Here is a 22,366-nt window from a genome sequence, read left to right on the forward strand (position 1 = left end):
ATTCCCTGTGCCGTAGCCAAAGCCACTGGTTCTCAGATGGGCACATGACCTAAGGAGTCCAATCAGAATGAAGTATTCCCTAGATTATCTAAGGTGGCTTCTCACTCACCCTTTTTCTCCTTCTGCTGGTTCTCCTCGTTTCTCCTTCTCCTTCCCTCCCTCCTCTCACGCACTATGTAAGGATTGGCCACTCACTGAACCTCATCTCTGCAGCTCAGGAAGACTGTTCAGGGATCCCTTGTACATCAATCATTGTTGTGGTCCCTGTATCATACCGGAATAAATGCTACCCAGCACCAGCTATCTAGAGGGAGGCACATACACGTTCCGGGCCTCACACTTGCATGGGAACAATCCTCTCACCCTTTTCAATACTTAGGCTATAGGACCCTTGGGCATTGTGGATGCAGGTCACCGGGCTTCCCACAGTGGGGCTAGGGGTGGGGGAGGGGAACAGCCAACACAACTCTAAGTTATGGATGGGCCAAATCTAAAGAAAACACCATACTCCTCAGCGGTGGACTAACACCTGCTGCTGAGGTTGGAGAAGGCGCTTACAAAGACTTAAGTCTCTCACTGGCATGTACCCTTACACCTGGCCTTTTAATGTACCAAGAAGACAAGTAGCCAAGCAGCAAGAGAGGACCCCAGGAACTACAGTCTGATTAAACCTGACATACTGGTTTCCTCCATGACCAGATGAGGCAGCCAAGCTGCATGGAGGAGTGAAACCATGACTGACAAACCCATTTGGAATTTGAGTACTTGATCCACGCTCCTTGGCCGAACAGTGCAATCTACCACCTGAGGACGAGGAAGGCTTCTCAGCAGGAGAGCAAAATCAGGATGACCCAATGCAGTTTGAAAATACACTTTTTTCACAGAACAGACGGTTTAAAAACTACAGTTTCTGTTGGGGTCATGAAAATGTTTTGGAATTCTATAGAGGTGGAAGTTGTGTGTCACTGTGAATGTACTCAATGCCACTGAATTGTCCACTGTAAAACGATTTTAGGTTGTGTGAATTTCACCTTAAGAAAAATACACACAGGTCCAAAAGTGCAAAGCTGGGACCTTGCGGGTCTCCACACACAGGCACGTACACGCTCGCGCGCACACACACCCACACACACAGCCACAGAAATTTCTTTGAAATTCAGAGAGGTGCTGCAGATGGCAGAAAGACCCTGCAGGAAATCCCCAGAACCCGACACATCAACTCCTCAGGACCTGTATTAATTAGAAGTTTTGCTGGTTTAATAAGTGCTTATGTTTACATGGTAGGCAAGAACTGAAGTCGTTTCTTAATTAAAACACCTGAATATAGTGAACCCAATATACCTCAAATATGATTTTTTTAAATGATGGTTAATGAGACCTAGGAAGTGAAAAGGAGTCAAGATGCATGTGGATTTTTTCCCCCCTTCTTCCGCCTCCCCCGCCTCCCACTCTGGTTCAAGCCATTGTTTCTCAGTCTAGTTGTGTGCAGGACACAGCTCCCTGGCCCATGCTGGTATTATGAGCCTTGTACTACCCGCCCCTGGCTGAGGCAGTTGGTCACCAGTCATCGGTTGGCAGCTCACGGCAGCTCTCGCCGGCTGCCGGCCACTCACACTGGCCACTGCCCGCTCCTGGCAGCACATGGTAGCCGGTAGCAGCACACAGCAGCCTGCGGCAGTACTCCAGCAGCACTCAGCCGGCTGCAGCTCACGCCAACCTCCAGCTGCTCACGGCAGCCCAGCTCCAGGGAGAGTCATTGTTCACAATCTTAGCTGTAGAGGGCGCAACTCACTGGCCCATGTGGGAATCGAACATGAGACTTCGTCGTTAGGAGCATGGCACTCCAATCACCTGAGCTACTGGGCCGGCCCTGTGCATGTGGATTTTGATGTGACCACTGAGCCCTTCCTTGCTCGTGTGTTGCACACAGCCACAGGCAGTTTTCAGTGGCTGACTGTAAAAGGTTAATTAGACACACGTTTGCACCAGAATCCTTTGTGTTCTAAGAAGCTCAGCCAATCCAGGGTCCGACTTCCCACTACAAAGAACCTGGCTAGGGAGACATGACATTTACCGATGTGAACCGAGAGCCAGGGAAACAAAATCAAAGAGAAGCCACACTACAGGCAGACGAGGAAACTGGCAACAACTACAAAAACAAAACTCAATTAAGAAAAGCACCAGCTAAAGGTCATTCCAGTGGTTTCAAGTGTCCATTCTCTTTAGCGTATCCTCATAAAACCTTTGGCAGCAGCATTAGGACAGGTGCTTTCATCCTGCCCTCCAGGACAGTGAGCGCAGCAGCTGAACACAGGGCCCTAGGTGAAGTGTTGCCAAAACTATTAGTGGGGCATTTGGACTGGTCAGGATGAGAGTGGGGGTAGTTTTTAAACTTTGAAGTATGGACCCTATGGTCTGGTCAAACTGCACAGGAAACCACGAGGTTCCAGCTCTTAGCCCTGCCCTGTGTTACCCACTAAGGTGAGTCCTGTAGGAGCCAACAGTCGTCATGTCAAGTCCTTCACTGAATCTGTGTTATGTGCTGCCTGGAAAACCACACAGCATACATCTCCCTTCAGAGAGCCCACTCGCTTAGTTAGGCAACCTAGTAAGACACTGGCAGCCAGACGAAGTCACTAGAATAATGAATTCTAGATCTAGAATCAGATGGCCTGGTCAGAGTTCTAGCATTGCCTCTCATGGGTTGTACACCTAACCTGTACAGGACATTTCAGTGTCTCAGAGTCTTTACGGATCCATTAAAAAAGGCAGGGGAAGGGGGAGGATAGTATCACCCCAGCAGGTCACTGTTATGATGAAATGGGATAAACAGGCCCACAGAAGTCCTCAAATTGTAGACACGACATTATTGACAAGAGACCCATATGCTAAGTGCCACAGGAATTCAGAGGGGAGAGAATACATCTACCTTTGAGGCCTAGAAAAGGCTGCATGGAATACCTTGTCCTACCTGTGACCCCTGCCCATCCTGAACCCATACACACATGCCATCTCCTCACTTAGGAAAACTGTTCGGACTCTCCTGCCACCATCCCCAGAGCTGAAAGTGCTCCTTCCAGCCTCCCAATGTCATTGACACCTGTAAATACAGTTAATAAGTATAGCAGAACTACAGTAGGATACCCTAATAATTTGGCTTAAGGCTACATTTTGAGAATTAAGGAAAATCAAACCATAACAGTTGTTAGTCATCTGCTGTGTGGGTCATACTAAGAGATGACTGAAACACTTGAAAACAGCCTTCTAATCAAAGTAACTAAAGAATGCTGTAACCTAATAGAGTATGTTTTGGCCTGTCTGAAAAATATTTACTGAAAAGTCATGGTCTCTAAAGACTGTACACAGAGGAGAAAGGAGAAATTGCATAATTAGAATGTTAATGTCTATCCAGCTCTGCCCGATGCTAAGATGCTGAACTTGATGGGTACACAGGTCCTGGTCACTAGAAAGCTATGCTCTCATGCGGAAGGGAAAGTTCATCATGAGATTCCAGGACCTGGAAGAAATACAAATCTCCTCTAAGACTTCTAGCTCCTTTTGCTCCGAAGCCTCAACCCCAAACAAGCTTCTCATGAATGCAGTTCCCCAGGTACCCTGATGCTGAGAAAAGATACACTGGATAGCAGGCACTGGAAAAGAATACCCATCACTGTAGCTTTGTTCTTCATAATTTGTTTTCTAATTGTAAAAAAAATTGGGGAAGACTTCAATTAAATCCCAGCTGATTGAACACATATATTTATCTCTGATATCGCCTAAGTCCTCTCACAAGTACACTAATTTAGAAAAAGAAAAAGGAATAGAGTCACAAGGACAAAGCAAACAGGAAAGGAGACAACAGCAACATGATTTTGGACACTAGAAGGCGAAAGAACAAGTTGGAAGTGATTTAGCAGAGCCAGGGAGCCAAATCCTGGGCCAGCAAAGAAGAGAAAGGTGAGAAGCACAACAGAACGCCCAAAAGTGTGGGAACCGTACCGGTGTGTTCTGCAATTGGGTTGAAGGTAGAGCCACCAACAAGAGGGTGGATTGACAGTCTGCTCAGGAAGCCACTAAATCCCAGATCCCTTTATCTGTCATGGGAAACACTCTCCCCAAGCCTGATGAAAAGCAGAGAATATTTATTCTCTGGAAAGGGTAGAACAGCGGGTTCCGTGGTTGGGAGGACACAAGGCCCAGATGAACGCACCAACCACACAAGGCCAGGGTACACACTAAAAATTGAGATTCCTACCCTACTTCCTCTACTCACCTCCCCGAACACTGGCAGCCCCACAGGAACCCCTCAGGCAGGAGAACAGAAGATTCTTTTCTGGAGAATATGACCAGCCCAAGAAAACTAAAGTCTGACATTAGAGCTTCCCCAATGTAAAGGCTCAGACAGATCACCCTACAGCAGTGGTTCTCAACTGAAGGAGTGAGGGGAACAGTTGGCAATGTCTGGAGATATTTTCGATTGTCATGACTCGCATGGGAGTGCTCCAGGCATCCAGTGGGAAGAGGCCAGGGATGCTGCTAAACATCCTACAACACACGGGACAGCCCTGCACAATGAAGAATTATCCAGCCCAAAATATCAATGGTGCTGAGCTTGAGAAACCCGACCTCTAGTCAAGGCCAGAGTCAGCCAGCCCCACGCATACACAGAGCTTTCCACATGCTTCAGTGACATTCTCGTAAATATGAGTAGGCACTTGAGGAACTCCCAGGAAAGCCAGAGATCAAAATGAGAGACTACGCAGGGCGACATAAGCTTCAAAAAACTACCATTAATATCCTCAGAGAAATTAGAGAAGATACTCAATCAAAAAGCCAAACCCAACTTAGAAGACGCTAAAGAAAAGGAACATCCAGAGAACAGGAAAAGACTCCTGAAAATTAAAATTAGAATTACATTTAAAAACATAGTAGAAGGGGGAGATGATAATATTGAGGAACTCCTCCCAAAATAAAGCCAAAAGACACAGAGGAAGCAAATCCAAGGAAATCAGAGGCCCATCCTAAGAACTCCAACATCTAAATGCTAAGACTTCTAGTGTAACAGAGGAGATTAACTGGAAGCAAAGAAATCAAAGAAATAAACCAAGAAAATTTCTCAGAATGGAAGGACTTGAGTTTCCAAATTGAAAGGGCCCACATAGGGAGCTAGCCACTCCAAAGTCCATGACCGTGAAATTTCAGGAGCATGAAATGGCAGATCCTGAAAATTTCCAGAGAGGAGAACCAGGTTCCTAACAATGAATCAAGGATCAAATTGCCATCAGACCTGTGATAGCACAAATTGAAGCTAGGAAACAATGAAGACGTTTTTCTTCAAAGTTCTGAAAAAAAGACGATGACTTCCAATCCATTTTCAAACTGTCAATCAGGTAGAAGGAAATAAAAACACTGTCAAACACAGTAGGTATCAAAATGTTTTGCCTGCAATGCATCTTTTCTCAGGAAATTAATAACATATATGCTCCACCGAAATGATGGAATAAACCAGGAAGACATGAAAAATAAAAATAAGGATCTACTACAAGGGATAGAGCTAAAGGGAATCCCAATAACGAAGAAGGGAAATCCCAGCACGACAGCTATGTAGCAAGCTAGAGGCAAGCAGGTCAGGATCACGAGGGATGCTTCCAAGAAGAAACTGACAGAATACCTGATATGCTACATTGCATGGAAAGGCAAGTTTGACATGCAGTGAAAACTAAGCAAGGGAAGAAACAATTATTAGTTCCAAGGGAAACGAAAAATGGTAAAGAAGGAAAAAGTAATTATAGTACACTAAGTGGCTCAACTGTGATAACATAGTAATAAATATAACCACTAGTCAAATATAATTGAAAAATAAAACTTAAAAAAAGCAAATGGCAGCAAGGAAAAAGAAATGTATAACCACTGATCAGTGATCAAATTACAATATAGCTGGGGGGGGGAGGATGAATGGGAAGTGGAAGGTAAGTGTGAAAGAGAGCTAATGCCTCACCATGCGGGCTGTGAAGTCAATAGAGGATTTTTTTTTTTTTTTAACAAAATAAACAGCTAAAAGTTAAAGTGGTTGCCTCAGAGAAGTGGGAAATGGCTTTACTGTAGGGGAAGTTAATAGGGGTCTTTTGTTTCTCCATAATAGGATCTTATAAAACTGTTGATCTCTAAGCCATCTGCATGCATAACTTTAATAAAAAACGACCTTTTTAAAAAATTGGAGGAAACCAAAATAAAGCATAAAGTAAATTATTAAAAATATTTAATATCACCACCGAGAACTAACCAATTTAACAATTGGACAATTTTGTTCCAATCTTTTCCTTGCACATTATACATACGCATATTTTCCATTTTGTAATTATTGTTGTAATCATTCTATATATATAGTTTTGACTTCTGCTTTTCCACACTTAACACATAATTAGCCTTTTCACATATCTTTAAATATTTTTTTGTTAACTTTTTTTAATTAAAGTTTATTGGGGTGACCATTGTTAGTAAAGTGACATAGGTTTCAGGTGTACAATTCTGTAATCCATCATCTATATATCACATTGTGTGTTCACCATTCAGTCAGTTCTCCTTCCATCACGATATATTTGATCCCTTCTACCCTCATCTACCAATCCCCTCCCCACTTTGTTGAAAGTAGTTTTTAATGGCTGTGATTAATCTAATACACATCATGCTATCATTTAATAAACCCCTTTTTACTATGCATTAATGTGCTTATAAGTTATCACTATTATAAATATTGTTGTGAAGAATATTATTTTATGTAAATACAGAGGGTGCCAAAAAATGTCTATACATTTTAAGACAGGAAAACTGTATGAAAATTGTAATACTCAATATATACTGATAACAAAAGATGACTTCTGCAATTACAAGAGGTGCTCAAAGTGGTTACCATCAGCGTCCAGATACTTCTGATTATGATGAACTACTGCTTGAGCAACACTGACCAAAGTGTCCACTTGCAGATGTTTTTTTTTTGGCACCCCCGGTATTTGTGTACTCTGGATGTTTCCTTGGCATAAATTCACAGAAATGGATCTTTAAAAATTTAAGGTCTTTGCCAAATTAACCTCGGTGATATTGTAATTTATAAGAAGAAATATGTATTTGGTTTTGGTCCCTTTTTCTCGCATAGAGCTAAAACCCTCGGGATTTCCTAAGTGATGACAGCATAAAGGTGTCTCTTGTGTTGATGAGGTGACTTTTGGACCCTATCCTTAGGTTACCAGGAAACCCAACCATGTCATTATAGGGTTGGAACTTGTAGTCCCAACCCCTCCCCACCACTTCCGGGAAGTGGGGAGGGAAGAGGGGCTGTCATTGAACGAATTACCAATGGCCAATGATTTAATCGTGTCTATACAATGAAGCTTCCACAAAAACCCAAAAGGAGAAGGTTCAGAGAGCTTCTGGGTTGGTGAATACGTGGAGGTGCTGGGAGAGTGGTGTGTTGGAGAGGGCATGGAAGCTCCATGCCCCTCCCCACCTACTTTGCCCTATGCAGCTCTACATCTGGCTGTTCAGGAGCTATATATCCTTTTATAATAAACCCGTGATCTAATAAGTAACATGTTTGCTAGAGCAGTTCTGTGAGCTGCTCTAGCAAAATAATTGAACCCCGAGGAGGGATTCATGGGAAACTCTGATTTATAGCCAGTCAGTCAGAAGGACAGGTAACAATCTGGATTTCTGATTGGCATCCAGAGTTGGAGGGGGTCCTTGGGAACTCCAACCTGTAACCGGTATCAACCTGGGCTTGCAACTGGTATCTGAACTGGGGTGGTGGTAGGCGAAGAGTCTTGTAGGACTAAACCCTTAACCTATTGAATCTGATGCTGTCTCCAGGTAGATAGTGTCAGAATTGAGTGAAATTCTCGGACAACCCTGTTGGTGTTTGCTTGTTGTATGGGGGAGGATGGCCCCCACCACACACACACATTGAAATTGAGTCTCAGAACACTAAATGAACCTCCAAATGGTTTGTATCAGTTTGTACTCCAAACAACAGTGCACAGTGTATCCATTTCTGGGCAACAATTTTTCCCATCTTGTCCAATGTGATAGGTGAAAAAAGAAAGTTTTTATTTGCCTATATTTGCATATCACCTGTTCACTGACATTTTGCTTTTCTTCTTTTGTGAGCTATTGGTTTATGTCTTGTGTCCATTCTTCTACTGAGACCACATGGTAAATTAATCCTTTGGCAACCTCATTTATATCTGGATCTCTTAGGAATCAATACAGATCAGACCCATGGACCTGATGACCTGTGAGTGCCTCAATAAAATCAAGTTTCTGAATCTAGACGGCCCCACTGAGGCCCTACCTGTGAGGCTCTGGGCAAGTAGCCAAGCAGTTGGGCATCTTCATGACATTCCTCACACTCCACAATTTTTGGCTTCTCAAGGCATGTCCCATTTTCTACCTGCATTTTGGTCACCTGTATATATCTTTCCCTGCCACTAGACTCTAAACTGCTATGGGGAAGAACCCTATCTGATGGCTCTTTATGTCCCTCATCTCTCACCTGTGGTAAACAGATGTTCATAACAGATGTTCACTTGATGAATAAAGATATAAGGGTGGGGACAGGGGTAGGGGAGGCTATGAACAGAGCCACAGAAAACGAGGACACTGGAAGGGTAGAGGGGAGACCACGCCCACCCCTGCCTAAGGCAGGGATTAAGACAGCACAAGACTTGCATGACCAGCAGAGCCTCACTTTCTGCCTCACAACCTGGAAAATGACTCCCAGAGCCTGGGGCAAAATGCCCATGTAATAAAGACTGATAAAAGGGAATAAAAAGCAAAGACAATGATTATTCAGCCATAAAAAGGAATGAAGTATGATACATTCTACAACACGGATGAACCTTAAAAACATTATGTTAAGCGAAAGAAGTCAGACACAAAAGGTCACTTATTGCATGATTCCATTTCTATGAAATGTCCAAAATAGGTAAATCCACAGAGACGGAAAGTAGATTAATGGTTGCTACGAGTTGGGGGGAAGGGAGAATTGAGAGTGACTGCTAATGAGTACATGGTTTCTTTGGGAAATGATGAGAATGTTCTGGAATTAAATAGCAGTGATGGTTGCACAACTTTTTGAACATATAAAATCCAATGAATGTGAATTACATCTATATTTTTAAAAATACATCAAGCAGTTTGGCCCACCAGGAATCTCTGACTAATCACTTTTTTCACAACACCAGCTTGCCTAGACTCTGATGATTCCCGCGCTGTTAGGTCTGGCAGCAGAATGTCAGGGGTCCCTCCAGGACAGCAGGCAGCATTCAGCTCCTTCCTTCCTATCAAGGCAGAGCTGAGCAGGTCAGCCATTCTCTGCGCCCTCCCTGCCCTGCTTCTAACAGAAGGGGCCACAGGACACTCTAGAGCAGGGGTGTCCAAACTTTTTTCAACGTTTTTCACCAAGGGCCATATGCGGTAAAATACACAAACAGTTGGGCCACTAACTCGAGGTGAAGTACGTATTGCCTCACCTGGTTTATTTAAGTAAACTAAATGTATTTTTGGAATTTGCTGCGGGCCAATTAAAAATGGATTGTGGGCAGCAGTTGGCCCACGAGCCGCAGTTTGGACACCCCTGCTTTAGAGGGACAAATGACATTAAGCATACTGAAGTATTCTTTAAATTCCAGAAGTGCTAGAGAACAGTTACATACACATCTTGGCCAATATCTTATCCAAACAGACCTGGCAGCCTTTCTGCTAATGGGCACCATGAGAAGAAATGCGTTCTATTGTGCTTAAATGAGCAATACTTTAAGATGACCACTTATAACCTGATTTTAAAGACATTTAATAATGTCCAGACAGATCAGAATCCCCCTTAAAGTGAGCTGATAAGAAAGCCAATATGGAAGTGATGTAAAGTCATGGGAAAGGTTCTTTCCACAATAATTGTGTGAAAAGATTTCCCTAAATCCAATACATACCTGGTTTCTACTGGAGCCCCCCCAAACCTTGTGCTAAGTGCTATGTGCCACTTTACCATCTGGGTGCCTGCCAAGTAAAGATTTACATGTGAATAAAACCAAATGCTAGACTACAGCCTATAGGCAATTTACTCAGTTGAAATTGAAAGAAGGGGGGCCAGCCAGGTGGCTCAGGTGGTTGGAGAGCCGTGCTCCTAATGCCGAGGTTGCAGGTTCGATTCCCACATGGGCCAGTGAGCTGCACCCTCTACAGCTAAGATTGTGAACAACAGCTCTCCCTGGAGCTGGGCTGCAGTGAGCAGCCAGAGGTTGGCGTGAGCTGCTGCAGGCTACTGTGTGCCACCGTGAGTAGCTGCCGTGAAGTGGCCGACTGATGACCGACTGACTACCTCAGCCGGGGGGGAGTGCAAGGCTCATAATACCAGCATGGGCCAGGGAGCTGGTCCTACACAACTAGACTGAGAAACAACAGCTTGAACGGGGGGTGGAAATGAAAGAAGGAGTTCAACCTCAAGAGGGCTGGGGTCACTGAGGAGAGCATGAGATGCCTCAGCCTCAGAAGGACCTTTTCACTTTCTGCAACTAGATGAAGACTTAGCTACCTCCTAGCAGACAAAGGCCCTGTATGAAGAAAGCAGGGACCCCACCTCTCAACTCTGTCATCTCACCCCATCTCACCCCAGTCCCTACCCCATCCCTCCAGGGCCAAGGAGCCCACTAGAAATACCTTAAGGTAGTAAATGTGAGCCCTCAACCAGGTTACTGGGGAGGACAGCCCTTTGAAAATTAAGCTGGGGTTGATGGAACTTTAATTGAACTGGATAATCAGAATTAAATGTGCTTTCTCGGCATCAGCTCTTAGAGGGAGCATACTTTGAGACAACTCATTTATAATCCCAACCATTATGCTGTTTGAAAGAGGATCGTTTTTCTACACTGGCACAGTGTGGAAAAAAAGAGAAAAGTGGGGGGAGAAAGGGAAAGAGAAAGGAAGCTAGAAGGACCAAAGAATTTTAAAGTGGTGTGTGTGTGTGTGTGTGTGAGAGAGAGAGAGAGAGAGAGAGAGAGAGGACACTTAACACAGAAAGCTTGAATCAGCCAGAGAAGTAATAACTGCCAATATGGATGTCTGAGTAACAGCCTTTCCTCCAACCTCTCCTGCTGACCTGCCTGAGAAGTTTTAATACAAAAGGACCTCATTGCCCATCTGTTGCTTTGGAACTAATTTAGCACAAACCACACTGGCATCCTCTTCAGGGGCTGGCCTATCACCACCCAACGTGCTAACCTCAGTTACAGTAAACAGAGCAGAGCCCGGGCCCCAATCTGTCTGGCCGTTTACTGTACAGGAGAGAAAACGGCTTGGCCCTTCGGCCTCATCAAGGAATACCCATGTTGCATACTGTGTGCACAGCCCTGGGCCAGACTGTGTACCAATGGAGCCAAGGGAGGCTTAGGAAATTATGCTTCCATTTTCTCCCTAGTGCCTGGGCCCCATCTCCACCAGGTGAGCTGGGAAGAGCGTACCTGTGGCTGAATGATGTTGCAACCATGTGTCAAGAACTACAGAAGAGGTGTGTGTGGCGGAGCTGGGGTTTAAAAAAGGAATAAATTATGTGCTCCGGGGCAAGTGTGTAAGGTGGGGGTGCCTCTGTGTGTGTGTGTGTGTGTGTGTGTGTGTGTGTGTGTCTGCGCGCGCGCGTGCGCACAAGGAGAAGGGGAGAGGAAGAGGGCTCGCTAGGAGGAAGCACATAGTACACAAACACTAAGTCACTCAGTGGCTCTGACAGTTCTACCTGCATCAGAATCACCTGGAGGCCTTCTCCCAAGAGGTGGCCAAACCTTCCTGATTCAGGGGGTCTGGGATGGAGCCTAAGAATTTGGATTTTAACAAGTTCCCTGGAGATGAATATTGGTTCAAGGAGCACATTTGAGAGCCGGTGCAGTAATTCAAGCCCTTCTTAAGCACCTAGTACATGTAAGAATCCAATCTGAGCATTTTCTCCACCAAAAATCAATCTGGAAAATCCCGTGGTCAGCTTACCTCTTAGGAGCAGCTCATCTCCTTAGAAGGACAGACCTGGCCTTCTCTGTATCCCCAGTGAACAGGTACCCACGTCTCCCCCATCACTCACTGTTGGCCCAACCCCTTCATTGAACTGTGAGCTCCTGGGGGTAGGGCCTGAGCCTGACCTGCTGTGTAAGCCATGCCCCTGGCCCCAGCCCAGATTTGGTGCTTGGAGAATGTTCCTCCAGGCCTGACAGCCAGCCCAGGCAGGAAGACAGGAGAGCCCATACAGAGGTCGATGGGGACAGCCCAGGAAGACGTGCAAAATGAGCAGCAGGTGGCAGAGGAAGCCTGGGTGTATCCAGGGCCTCTTCAGATGGAAGAGGGAGAAAGATATGAAATGGCAGTTTTCACCTAAATAAAAAAACTCTTAGAGGAGAGAAAAAAGGCTTGGGGCAGCTGCTTGGGATGCAACAGACACCTGTCGTTTGCAGGCCAGAACTGCCCTATCCAAAGCCCCCAAACAGCAAGCTAATGTCAAGGCTGGCAGGCAGAATAGGGGTGACAGTGCAAAGGGGCTGGGAGGTAGTTCTGGGTCTGAGGAGAGTCAGCTTTTGTCAACATAAAGTAGTCCCCTGGCCTCCTTCCCCGGAAGAGGCTCCACAAATGGCACTGAGCTTCTCCCACACACTCACCAGTAATGCGGCCACCCAGGCATGCCTCTTTTTAAGCAAGAGTAGAGATTAATGAACAAACTGACAAAACACCTTAACTTCCCAGGTGGGCGGGGGGCGGTTTTTTGTAGTTATTTTAGCAGCAGCCCTTACTGTTCCATCTACAGACACCAATCCACCAACTCTTCTGTCTAGAAAAGCAGTGTGCTTGGAATTTACTCTTCACATTAAATATTCAACGATGGAATATATGCAATTAAGGGAGACATTTAACATTGTCGAGCTCTTTGGCGTGAGTACTTTAACCCAGGACTCACAGGTGGACAGCCTGCCCTACAATCTTGGTGTTGCCTTTTATCAGCTGTGTGGCCTGGAGCAAGTCACTGAACCTCCTGGAACCTACAAAATGAGGCAAATACCACTGGCTTTTTTCACTCTTGGAGCAGGTAAGAAGGCTCAAGGAGGTACCAAATGCAACATGCTTTGTACTCTGTAAAAATGCCGCTCAGTGATGAGTGTGTCATTATTCAACCCCAAGTTCTAACCTGAGCCCTGGAAGGACTGGCAAGTCTGGGGATCAGGAGAGAGGGAGCTGGTTTACTCCTCCCACCAGTCACTTGAAAAGAAACAGCGACAACAATAAAAGCCCCTTCCCCCACTTCTTGTTTTTTCTATTAAAATCAAAAAGCACCACAGCACTAGATTAATACCTCTCTAATTACTAAGTTGTCAGTTACTGGGTGAAAAACTCTATAATTTAGTTATCAACCCTACTCCACATGTTGATACTGACAGCAGGGATCCAGAATCACAGAAAGACACATTCGGGAGCCCCCCTTCCCCAGTGCCTGCACTCCCCACACTGCTCCTTCCTATCCTTTCTATCCAGCACGTGAGCTCCCATGACCCTCTGCCTGTATGAACTCATTTAGTCCAATGCTTCCCCAGCTTTCACTTTATGGTACAGAGAAGAGAGATTATGTGTTCAACACACAGCAGTTGAGATGGAACGGCCATGAGGCAAGTGACAGAAGTTGGACTTTTCAAACTGGAAGGGACAACCCAAGCCCAAGGCTGTCTGTCTCAAGCCCCACCTAGCCACCTTGAGCCTGAAAAAAATCCATTTTCTGGGACATGGGAAGCTCTGAGTTGATCCAATGACTCTACAAGGAAGTACTATTGTAATCCCCATTTTACAGATAAGGAAACTGAGGTTTTGAGAGGTCAAGCCCCTTGCTGAAAAGTGAGCCCTAGCAGTCCAATGTGAGGACCTGCCATGGGAACCAGGATACTCTACTGCCTCCCATCTCTTCCTGAAAGTCTAGATCTTCCAAAAATCTTATCCCTGCCATCTCTTCCTAGTTGGGACTGTGGAGCACTCAGTTTCACATGATGAGCTTTCCCAGTTGCATAGGTGGACCTTTCTGTGGTCTGATCCCCCTTTCTTCTCCTGCAGAAGGTAGGAACACAGAACAGGTACTGAGTCAACCCCCACTGAACTGACCTGGAGTGCAGCCCCCCACGCTGGTCTGGGCTATCACTCTGACTTACCACTGACTGAGCACCAGGCCGTATGGGGCAACTGCATACTTCACCTCTAACTCACAGCAACCCTGAAAGGCAGACATTATCTCCCATTCATAGGGAGGGAGAAGGCTGGGATCACAAAGGTGAGCAGGCTTGCTGATTGTCTCACAGCTACAAACAGGAGGACCTGGTATTTGAAGTTGGTCTGCAGAATCTAAAACCCACACTTTTACTGCCAAGCTGCCTCCTCCTCAGGCAACCTGGAAGTGAGAAGTCTCAGGAAAGATGCAAAGGCCTGAGCCCAAGAGAGAACCGGTGGGCCACTGGGGACCACGACGCCCCAGGTGCTGGGTGGGGTAAAACTGTATACCTCTATACAGTCACTCTTTTGAACCTTGGAGAACCTACTTTTTAACAAAGCTTTTTTCCCCCAAGAAAGGGGTGGTGCCTGAAGCTATAACCTTAGTCTTTAGTTAACCTTTTAGCAGAAATGAGTTGACAGCCAAATGAGAATCAAATCAATCTAAGAAATATTTTGTTGCATGCCTTCTACACACCAGGCTCTGGAAACATGGAGAAAAAGACAGACATAGTCATCTGTCCTCATGGAGCTTAGAGAGAGCAAAAGCAGAGCAGGAGGTGCTAGCAGGCAGTGGATCTGGGAGAACTCTTTTTGGGGAGGTGGGAAACCTGGGGAAGTTCTGATGACCTGGCCACAGCCATCCTGCCACCCCATGCAGCCTCCTTGGCTGCATGTCCCCTCGCTTCCTCTGGCAAAGCAGCTGCCTGCCAGAAACTAAAAGAGGAAGAACAAACTGCTGAGGTCAAGGAAAGCTGCTCCTCGACTCACACAAGCCAAAATAGGATAAAACCAAGCCCCTCCAAATAAAAGGATATTCAGCAGAGGTTCAGGAATTTTAGTTTTTGAAAACGACCAGTGGTCTTTGGTTTTGTTTTTTTGCAACTGCTTCTCTTGCTTCCTTCTTGAAGTATTGCTATTTTGTATATGAGGCCTCTTGGACCTGCTGCTGCCAACACATATGTCATTGCTAGAAACTGATACCCCCCACTCCTTTGGACAGCTGCTTTGTTTTGTTTTGTTTTAATGCCATTAGGTCTCATCTCCCGAAACTCCAAATTCCAGGACAAAACCACAAACACGCAGCTCTCCAGAAGGCCTCTGACCCATGAACTTGAAAGCCATTCTTCCTTCCCACCTTCTTCATATCCTGGCATGCACAGAAAATGGCAACATATGCTCAGCCCCCTTGGGGCTGCACTGCGCACCCCCCAACTGAGAGGATGGTATCTCAGCACACCTGTAACACCCATTCCTGATACACCAGCTGGGGAGCTCCCAGAGTTTAAATGTCACCAAACCTCAAGAGAATCATGACCGAAGTGGAGAAGCCAAAGGGGTCAAAGAGTCAGGAAGGTGACAGGCCCATCTGAGGCACAAAGAGAAACCAATTAGAGCTGGTTGGGGACTGTTCCCACCCCGAGGTCCCTGCCTGCCGGTCTGAGGTAGCATTTCCCAAACGCACATGACAGTCCCAAGAGGGGGAGCATAGGGCATTTAGTCACTGCAAAGGCTTTGGAGCCAACAAAGGCCATCCACCTTCCCAACACAGAGGAGGAAGCCAGCATTCCATGTGATGTGGTTCAGGCTGGAGATATAAATAGCTTCTAAAAAGGATAGCAAAATGCAGATGACAAATCTACAGTAGGTTACTAAGGGAAACCAGGATGCTTAGTGCCAGCATCTCACCTGTTGCAGCTGATATCTGGAAGGAAGCCTGTGGCTCCTCCCAAACTCTGCTCCCTAGGTCCCTCAGGAGCCTGGGTGATGGGAGTGGGTACTCCCTAAGCCCTACTGGTGTGCCCTGCAGGTTCCCTGCAAAGTAAAGAAAAACTTTTTTCCTAACCGCCTCTCTGTCTGCTTTCCATAAGCCCACTCACTCTCAATTTCCTCATCTGGGAAAAGTCTACCTGGGAAGATATTGCGAGGAAGGCAGCCTGAAGGTGGAAGGAATTCGATGAGTGGCAAAACTCTGGCCCTCTTTCCGTTATACTGAGCCCTTGGTGCTGCCCCATGACACGCAGAAGGGGCATTCTGAGGCTGCCTCTCGGGAAGATTCCCTTCTGGAGGGGAAGTGCTTCCCTGACTGTCCAGAGCGATTGCAGGGCAGCCACAGCTGCTGGGCTATGTCAAGTGAGACACAGACTTTGCTTGTCACTGAAAAAGCAACCCCAGGGGACCCCTGAGTTAAGGAAATTTATAGCTCTCATGTATGCGCCCTTGAACTTGTGTGTGTTTAAGTTAACAGACATAGCAAACAGCATGCCCCAAGCGCACATATGGACTTCCACACACCGAGGCACTGGCTAAATCTGGAACTCTAGCGAACCCAAACTCACCCCTAACACACTCTCCTGAGTGTGGGTATTCCGGGACCTGGAATAAACTGGGCGTCAGTCCTCTCTCTTCAGGGTATCAAGTTCTGCCTTCCTGCCAAGAATTAAGATATCAGCCTGGAGCCAGCAACTGCAGAGCAGCTTGCCAGGCAGCTCCCCCTGGCTTGTCTGCACAGAGAGTGAGAGCTCTTCCCACTTCCCATGTGCTTCAAACAGTGCAGAGGCAGGGGAAAGTCTCGTCTCTCCAGTCCTCCCTGAGCAGACAGTAGGGCTGGCAGCAGCCTATGTTAAGTCCTCAAAGCCAGGCAAGAAAAGAGAAGCTCCACAGAGGCCCAGGCCGGAAGCCAGACCCCCGCACAAGGCCCCAGGGAGGAGGAAGGCGATGCCCTCAACTTCCACTCCAGAATGCTTGGCAGTCAAAATGTCAGCTGCTCCTGGACCACCCAGGGGCTTGGCCAGGAGAGGGGGCTTTCCTTTGGCAGTAATGCTAATGAGCGTGTCAGGGATATGGAGGGATGTCCCCAGGCAGAGCACGTGATGGGGACTAACACTAACCAACACACTTACATTTGTATTTCTCCCTCTCCCCTCTTCCCTCTCCCTGTCCGGTCTCCTGTCCCCTTTCCCCTCTCACTCTTCCTCTCCCTCTCCCCAGTAGCAGCAGAGGTCAACAGGGGAAGTAGCCTGCTCTGGAAGGCACAGGGTCATCTACTGTAGGCATACCTCAGAGACACTGCAGGTTCTGTTCCAGACCACAGCAATAAAGCGAGTTGTAATTTTGTTGTTGGTAGAAGGTCTTGCCTTCAATTTGTAAAACAATGCAACAGCTATGAGATGCAATAAAGCGAAGTGCAATAAAATGAGGTATGCCTGTACAGTCATCCTTTGAGTTCCCTAATATAGGAGTATAAACTGGGCAAATGTTTGACTATGGTTTTGAACTTCGCGGGAGTCAGAGTTAAGCACATTGACCAGAAGTTCCAACCAGAGGGAGGCGCTGTTGCTGTTATTAAAATACAGTGAGTGCCCATGTGGAAGAGCAAACTTTCTACAGAAAGCATCTGTGGGCTTTCAGTGCTGTGAGCGTCCTCCCCATCCCACCTTACTTCCCAAAGTAGAATCAACTGAAACCTACACACGCCACTTGTTTCTCAAACTCTACACTGAACTCTTATTTTTCTAAGAGTTCCTTTTACATCACTGGGGACACAGGCTGTGATTAAGAAAGGAAACCATATTAAAAGGAAACAAAAGGAAACCATATGACACAACAGTGCACTTAGAGCAGGGAGCACTCAACGCTGTCCATGAGTCCGTGATGGGGGCTGTGGGAATTAGAAAGTGCAACGCTGGCTCCACAACTCTGCTGAGAACAGTGTAGGATCTGGCATCCTAGTAGAATTGCTATCAACTCCAGCCATAACACGCTGTCCTCTTCCACCCGCGATCCGTTCCCCCCACAAAACTGCCAAGAGTGGAGTACAATAATTTCTTGTAATATTTATTACACATATACTACGAACGAAGAACAGTGTCTGCTGCTTTTACATACATTAAACAATATAAGCTGACCTACAACACTACACAGCATAGAGTCTAATTATTCATATTTTTACTAGGTCACGAAGAAGGTAAATAAGTTAGCTGGAATCACATGACTAGTAGAACAAGCAGGAGATCTGAGCCCAAGCCTGTTTGGTTCCAAAGCCCATGGGCTTTCCCTCTGCTGCCCATCAGGCTTAAAAATTCTGTGTGCATGCGCGCGCATGTGTGTGTGCGTGTGTGTGTATTTATTGTTATTGTAAGATTAATCTGATACAGATTCATAGACATATAGAGGTATGGAGTCTTCATGACCAACATAACACAGAAATCTGCTACATAACACACATGAACAGGCATCTGTTCCAGACAATACTACCTATGCTGTCAGCAGCCATGGCAAATCTCTATTTTAAATTCATTCTTTTGTAACCCCCAGGTGCTTAGCGCAGTGCTAAATACATGGTGGGCACCTGTCATTTAATCGCACTGATGATTCATTTGCTAAGATTGCTTATGAACAATAAACTCTTAAATGCTGAAAAATGAATTATCACTAACTTTGATCCAAAACCAAAAGTCTTAAGACACTGGGAGAAACACCAAGGGTGCCTAATACACTCCTTGGCTAACAGAGGAGATGTTCCATTACTGGGTAAAAACAGTAATATATCATTTGAACCTTACGAATAGGTTGATCCGATTTGTATATCTTACCATCTCCACGGGAAAAAGAAATTATGATGACATATGGAAAGCCCTGGTTTTGTGAGTGGGCCCACATTTGGGTGACTCATTGGATCTGAGTTCTCTACTCTGTAGGGGTGGCATATAACCCCCACTCAGAGAATGGCTGTAAAGATTCCAGGTACCCTATCTACAGACACACAAGCAATCCAGTCAACCCAAGTGGTATCTCAGCACCTCCCATAGTTTCCTGTGTATATAACCACCTCCAACTGGGGCAGAGTCAGGTCCGAATCCCAGCAACACCTCTCAGTAGCTGTGTGACCTTAGGTTAGCAACCTAACTTCTCTGAGCCCCAGATTCCTCATCTGCAAACATGGAAGATCACCTATCGTATAGGGTTGTTTTGTGGAGAAAATAACATTTGCATGTGGCTGTCCCATGCCTGATATGCAAAAAGAACTCAGTAAATATTAGCTGGGTTTGAATGTGCACAGAATAGCTCTGACATATACAAGTCCTGCTGAATAGGGCTCATGGTCCAAGAATGGTCATAGTGACAAGTAAAGGAGAACAGGAAAGAGGGAGAGTGACAGAAATTAAAATTAGAGACAATTTTTTAAAACCACTGTCTTTTCAACCAATAATTTCAACCTTTTCTTTATCAACTGTACTGCTGAAAACTTGGTCTTATCTGATTGAATAAGTTCTGCCTCTTTGCCCCTCCATACCTTCTGATAGAAGGCATAACAACTACAAGACACAACCGAAAGGGGCCCTGAATCACTTTGGTGAAAGGGGGCAGCCTCAGGCACCTCTCATTGCCAACAGGCTATCTTCAGATGTTCCTCTAACTTAATTGTTCAGAAATCAAAGGCCATATCAAGGCACCCCTCCCCCCATAAGACGTTTTTCAGAATCTAACCTGGTACCACAATTTTGAAACCCAAATCTAGAAGAACCACAAAGGACAGCTCTCCTTTATTCAGCACCTACCTAGTATGTGCTCGACTCAGTGCTAAGTATCTGGCATATCATATCTGCACAGCGGAATGGTCTGGGTCTTTTAAGCCTCATTTTACAGGTAAGGAAACTACTACTGGACATCTCCCAAAGACACTCTCTAAGCCCCTCAGCTCCTATGTCCTCAAGGAAACAAGTCTGCATGACAGGTGGAAACTTCAGACCTAATCACAGGGCTGGATTCTGCAAAACTTCATCACACACAATCATCTTAGCCTCACAGTAAAAGTGGGTCTGGGAAGAGGGTGAAGCTGGGACAGAGAGAGAGAGAGGAGATATATTCATCTTTTAGGAGCCACCTCTAGCTTGCAAATAATGGTCAGAGGCTATCTGGAGGAGTATGACATTTTCTTTCTGCACAATAACCTCTCCCAGAAAAAACCCAGACAAAAGTGACCTGGCATTTCCAGGGAAAAATAAAAAAATAAAGCTCTTCCTCCAAGACTCACACTGAACTCCTAACCCTTCCTGCCCCTCCCTGTGCCAGAGTGTGGCTAGATGGTTATTGTTTCTTTTCTTTTTTCCCCTGTGGTCCCCTGGTAACACAAATTACGTTTTCAGGGACTGGAGTCCCAGAGTGCAGTGATGTTGTAATAAACATAACCAGGACCAAATGCCTTCCCATCATATTAGATGATGCCATTTTCCACCAATCAGGCTCCTCCGGCGGCAGACCAATCACCAATGAGGGACCAGACGGAGGCTGTGAGGGGGAGACCTGGTCATCTGCAACTAAAAATAAGGGCGCTTCACGATTGGCCGCTGCCACTTTGCAACAGGAGTTGGGACCCACACACCAAGCACCATACTGAAGGCACACACAGGGAAAAACTTTCACAGCCCGGGGGTTCATATGAGGTGGGCTAGTCTGGGGTTGTTGGGTCTTTTTCCTTTTCCTAATTTGCTGACTTGAAAAAAGAAATAAAGACTTGATCCAGAGGGGACCCTCGCAGACACACCCTCCCTCCTAGATACCTCAGTTTCCAAAGGCCCTTCGAAGCCACCCTGAATCGAGAAAGGGAAAGGGGTGTAGGCCAGGGGCCAAGACACTCACCTGTCCGGCTGTGTCATAGAGTCCCAGGAGGTACTGCTTGCCCCCTACGGTGACGCTGACTGCAAGGGCAGAAGCGGGGGCAGGGAGAAAAGCTCACAATTACTCTGGAGCAATTTCGCTCCCCACCAGGACCCTCCTTTCCCAATCCAGCTGGAGGCAAGAGGGTGCTCGCAAAGAGATGTCATCCCTTTTCCCTCGCGCCCGACTCACTGTGAAGTGGCTTGAGGTTCGGGGTGCAATGGGGCCCCTAGCTGCTCACTCCCTTCTCCCAAGTCCCTTAACCACGACTCTCTCGCCCAGTACCCCCAAATATTTGGGACAGTAGGGGAGGCGGTTGTGGGAAGGTCAAGGAGGTCGGCCCAGGACGCCAAAAGGGTTGGGAAGTGCGGGGAGCTGGCTCTGGGCGCGGGGGTGGGGGTGGGGGATAGGAAGACGGGTCCGAGCTGCCTGCGAAGGGGATGGCTTAGAGGCAAAGCCTGGGGGTGGGGCCGGGCGCCTGGCAGAGGGCGCGGCGGGAGAGGGGTAAGGAGAGAGCCCAGGGGAAGCAGCGAGGGGGCTCCACCAAAGTTGCTCCAAAGTTCCCGGCCCGGGGAGCGGCCCCTTAGTCAGCAGTTCCGACTCTTACCTGCGTAGTGGTCGAAGACGGTGGGCACGTACTCCTCCGGGAAGGCGTCGTTGGCATAGCTCATAAGTAGGCACGTCTTGCCCACCGCCCCGTCGCCGACCACCACACACTTGAGCATCAGCGCGCCGGGCCCGTGAGCCATGCTGCAGCCAGCCGGCCTCCGGGCATGGTCCCCCCGGAGCCCCCGCCCCGGTCCCCGGCTCAGCCCCAGCCCGCCTGGGGGGTCCGCCGCCGCCGCGGCTCCGCGCAGCAGGACCGCCCCCCCGGCCCCATGCAGCGGCTCCCCACGCTGGAGGGGAGGAGGCGGCGGGCCCGATGTGCTGCCGCCGCCTTGGTTGCTGCGCGGATCCCTGCCCGGGCCCCGGTCGCAGAGTCCGCCCGCTGCCCTAGCCGCTCGGCTTCCGCGCCCTCTCCCCAGTCCTGCCTCCCCAGGAGAATCCGCTGGATCATAAGACTGTCCGGCCCTGGGGAGACCGCAACTTTAGGGAGGGCAGAGAAGGGAGGGGCCAGGCGGCTCTGCCCGCCCCTCGCCGCGCCGGCCCCGGGCCCCTCCCGGCAGGGCCCAGGAAGAGGGCGGGCCGAGGCACCTCCCCCAAATGCGGGCTCCTGCGCCCCGCGCCCTGCACCCCGCCCGCGGCAGCCACTCGGCCCTGCCGGCTCACCCTAGCTTGACTCCCCGCGAGGGCAGCGGAGAGGGGGCGTGGAGGAGGAGCCGAAGAGGAGGGAGGGGAGGTAGGTGAGGCTGGAGGAGGGAGTGGGGAGGGAAGCGCTTGGGAGGAGCCGAGGGTTCCTCTCGAAAGTGCCCGCAGCGCCCGGAAGCGTCCAAAGGCC

General features: G+C 47.5%; 1 protein-coding gene across 2 annotated transcripts in view; it reads right to left on the reverse strand.

The window, feature by feature from the left end:
• The window catches only part of RHOQ (ras homolog family member Q), a 38,518-nt gene extending 16,164 nt beyond the window's left edge, over nucleotides 1-22,354 (reverse strand). Inside the window, exons 1-2 of one of the 2 annotated variants that reach the window (XM_019748621.3) lie at nucleotides 21,536-22,354; nucleotides 20,911-20,969 (exon numbers count right to left, since the gene is read on the reverse strand). In XM_019748621.3, the coding sequence (XP_019604180.1) occupies nucleotides 20,911-20,969; nucleotides 21,536-21,677 (201 nt within the window). In that variant the 5' untranslated portion in view covers nucleotides 21,678-22,354. The remainder of the gene's footprint in view (nucleotides 1-20,910; nucleotides 20,970-21,535) is intronic. The other variant, XM_019748620.3, reaches the window with a different exon arrangement.
• Between the last annotated feature and the right edge of the window lie 12 nt (nucleotides 22,355-22,366).

The sequence above is a fragment of the Rhinolophus sinicus genome, chromosome 2 (genome assembly GCF_057876585.1).
Source record: "Rhinolophus sinicus isolate RSI-liver-muscle chromosome 2, RSI-T2T, whole genome shotgun sequence".
Lineage (NCBI taxonomy): Eukaryota > Metazoa > Chordata > Mammalia > Chiroptera > Rhinolophidae > Rhinolophus > Rhinolophus sinicus.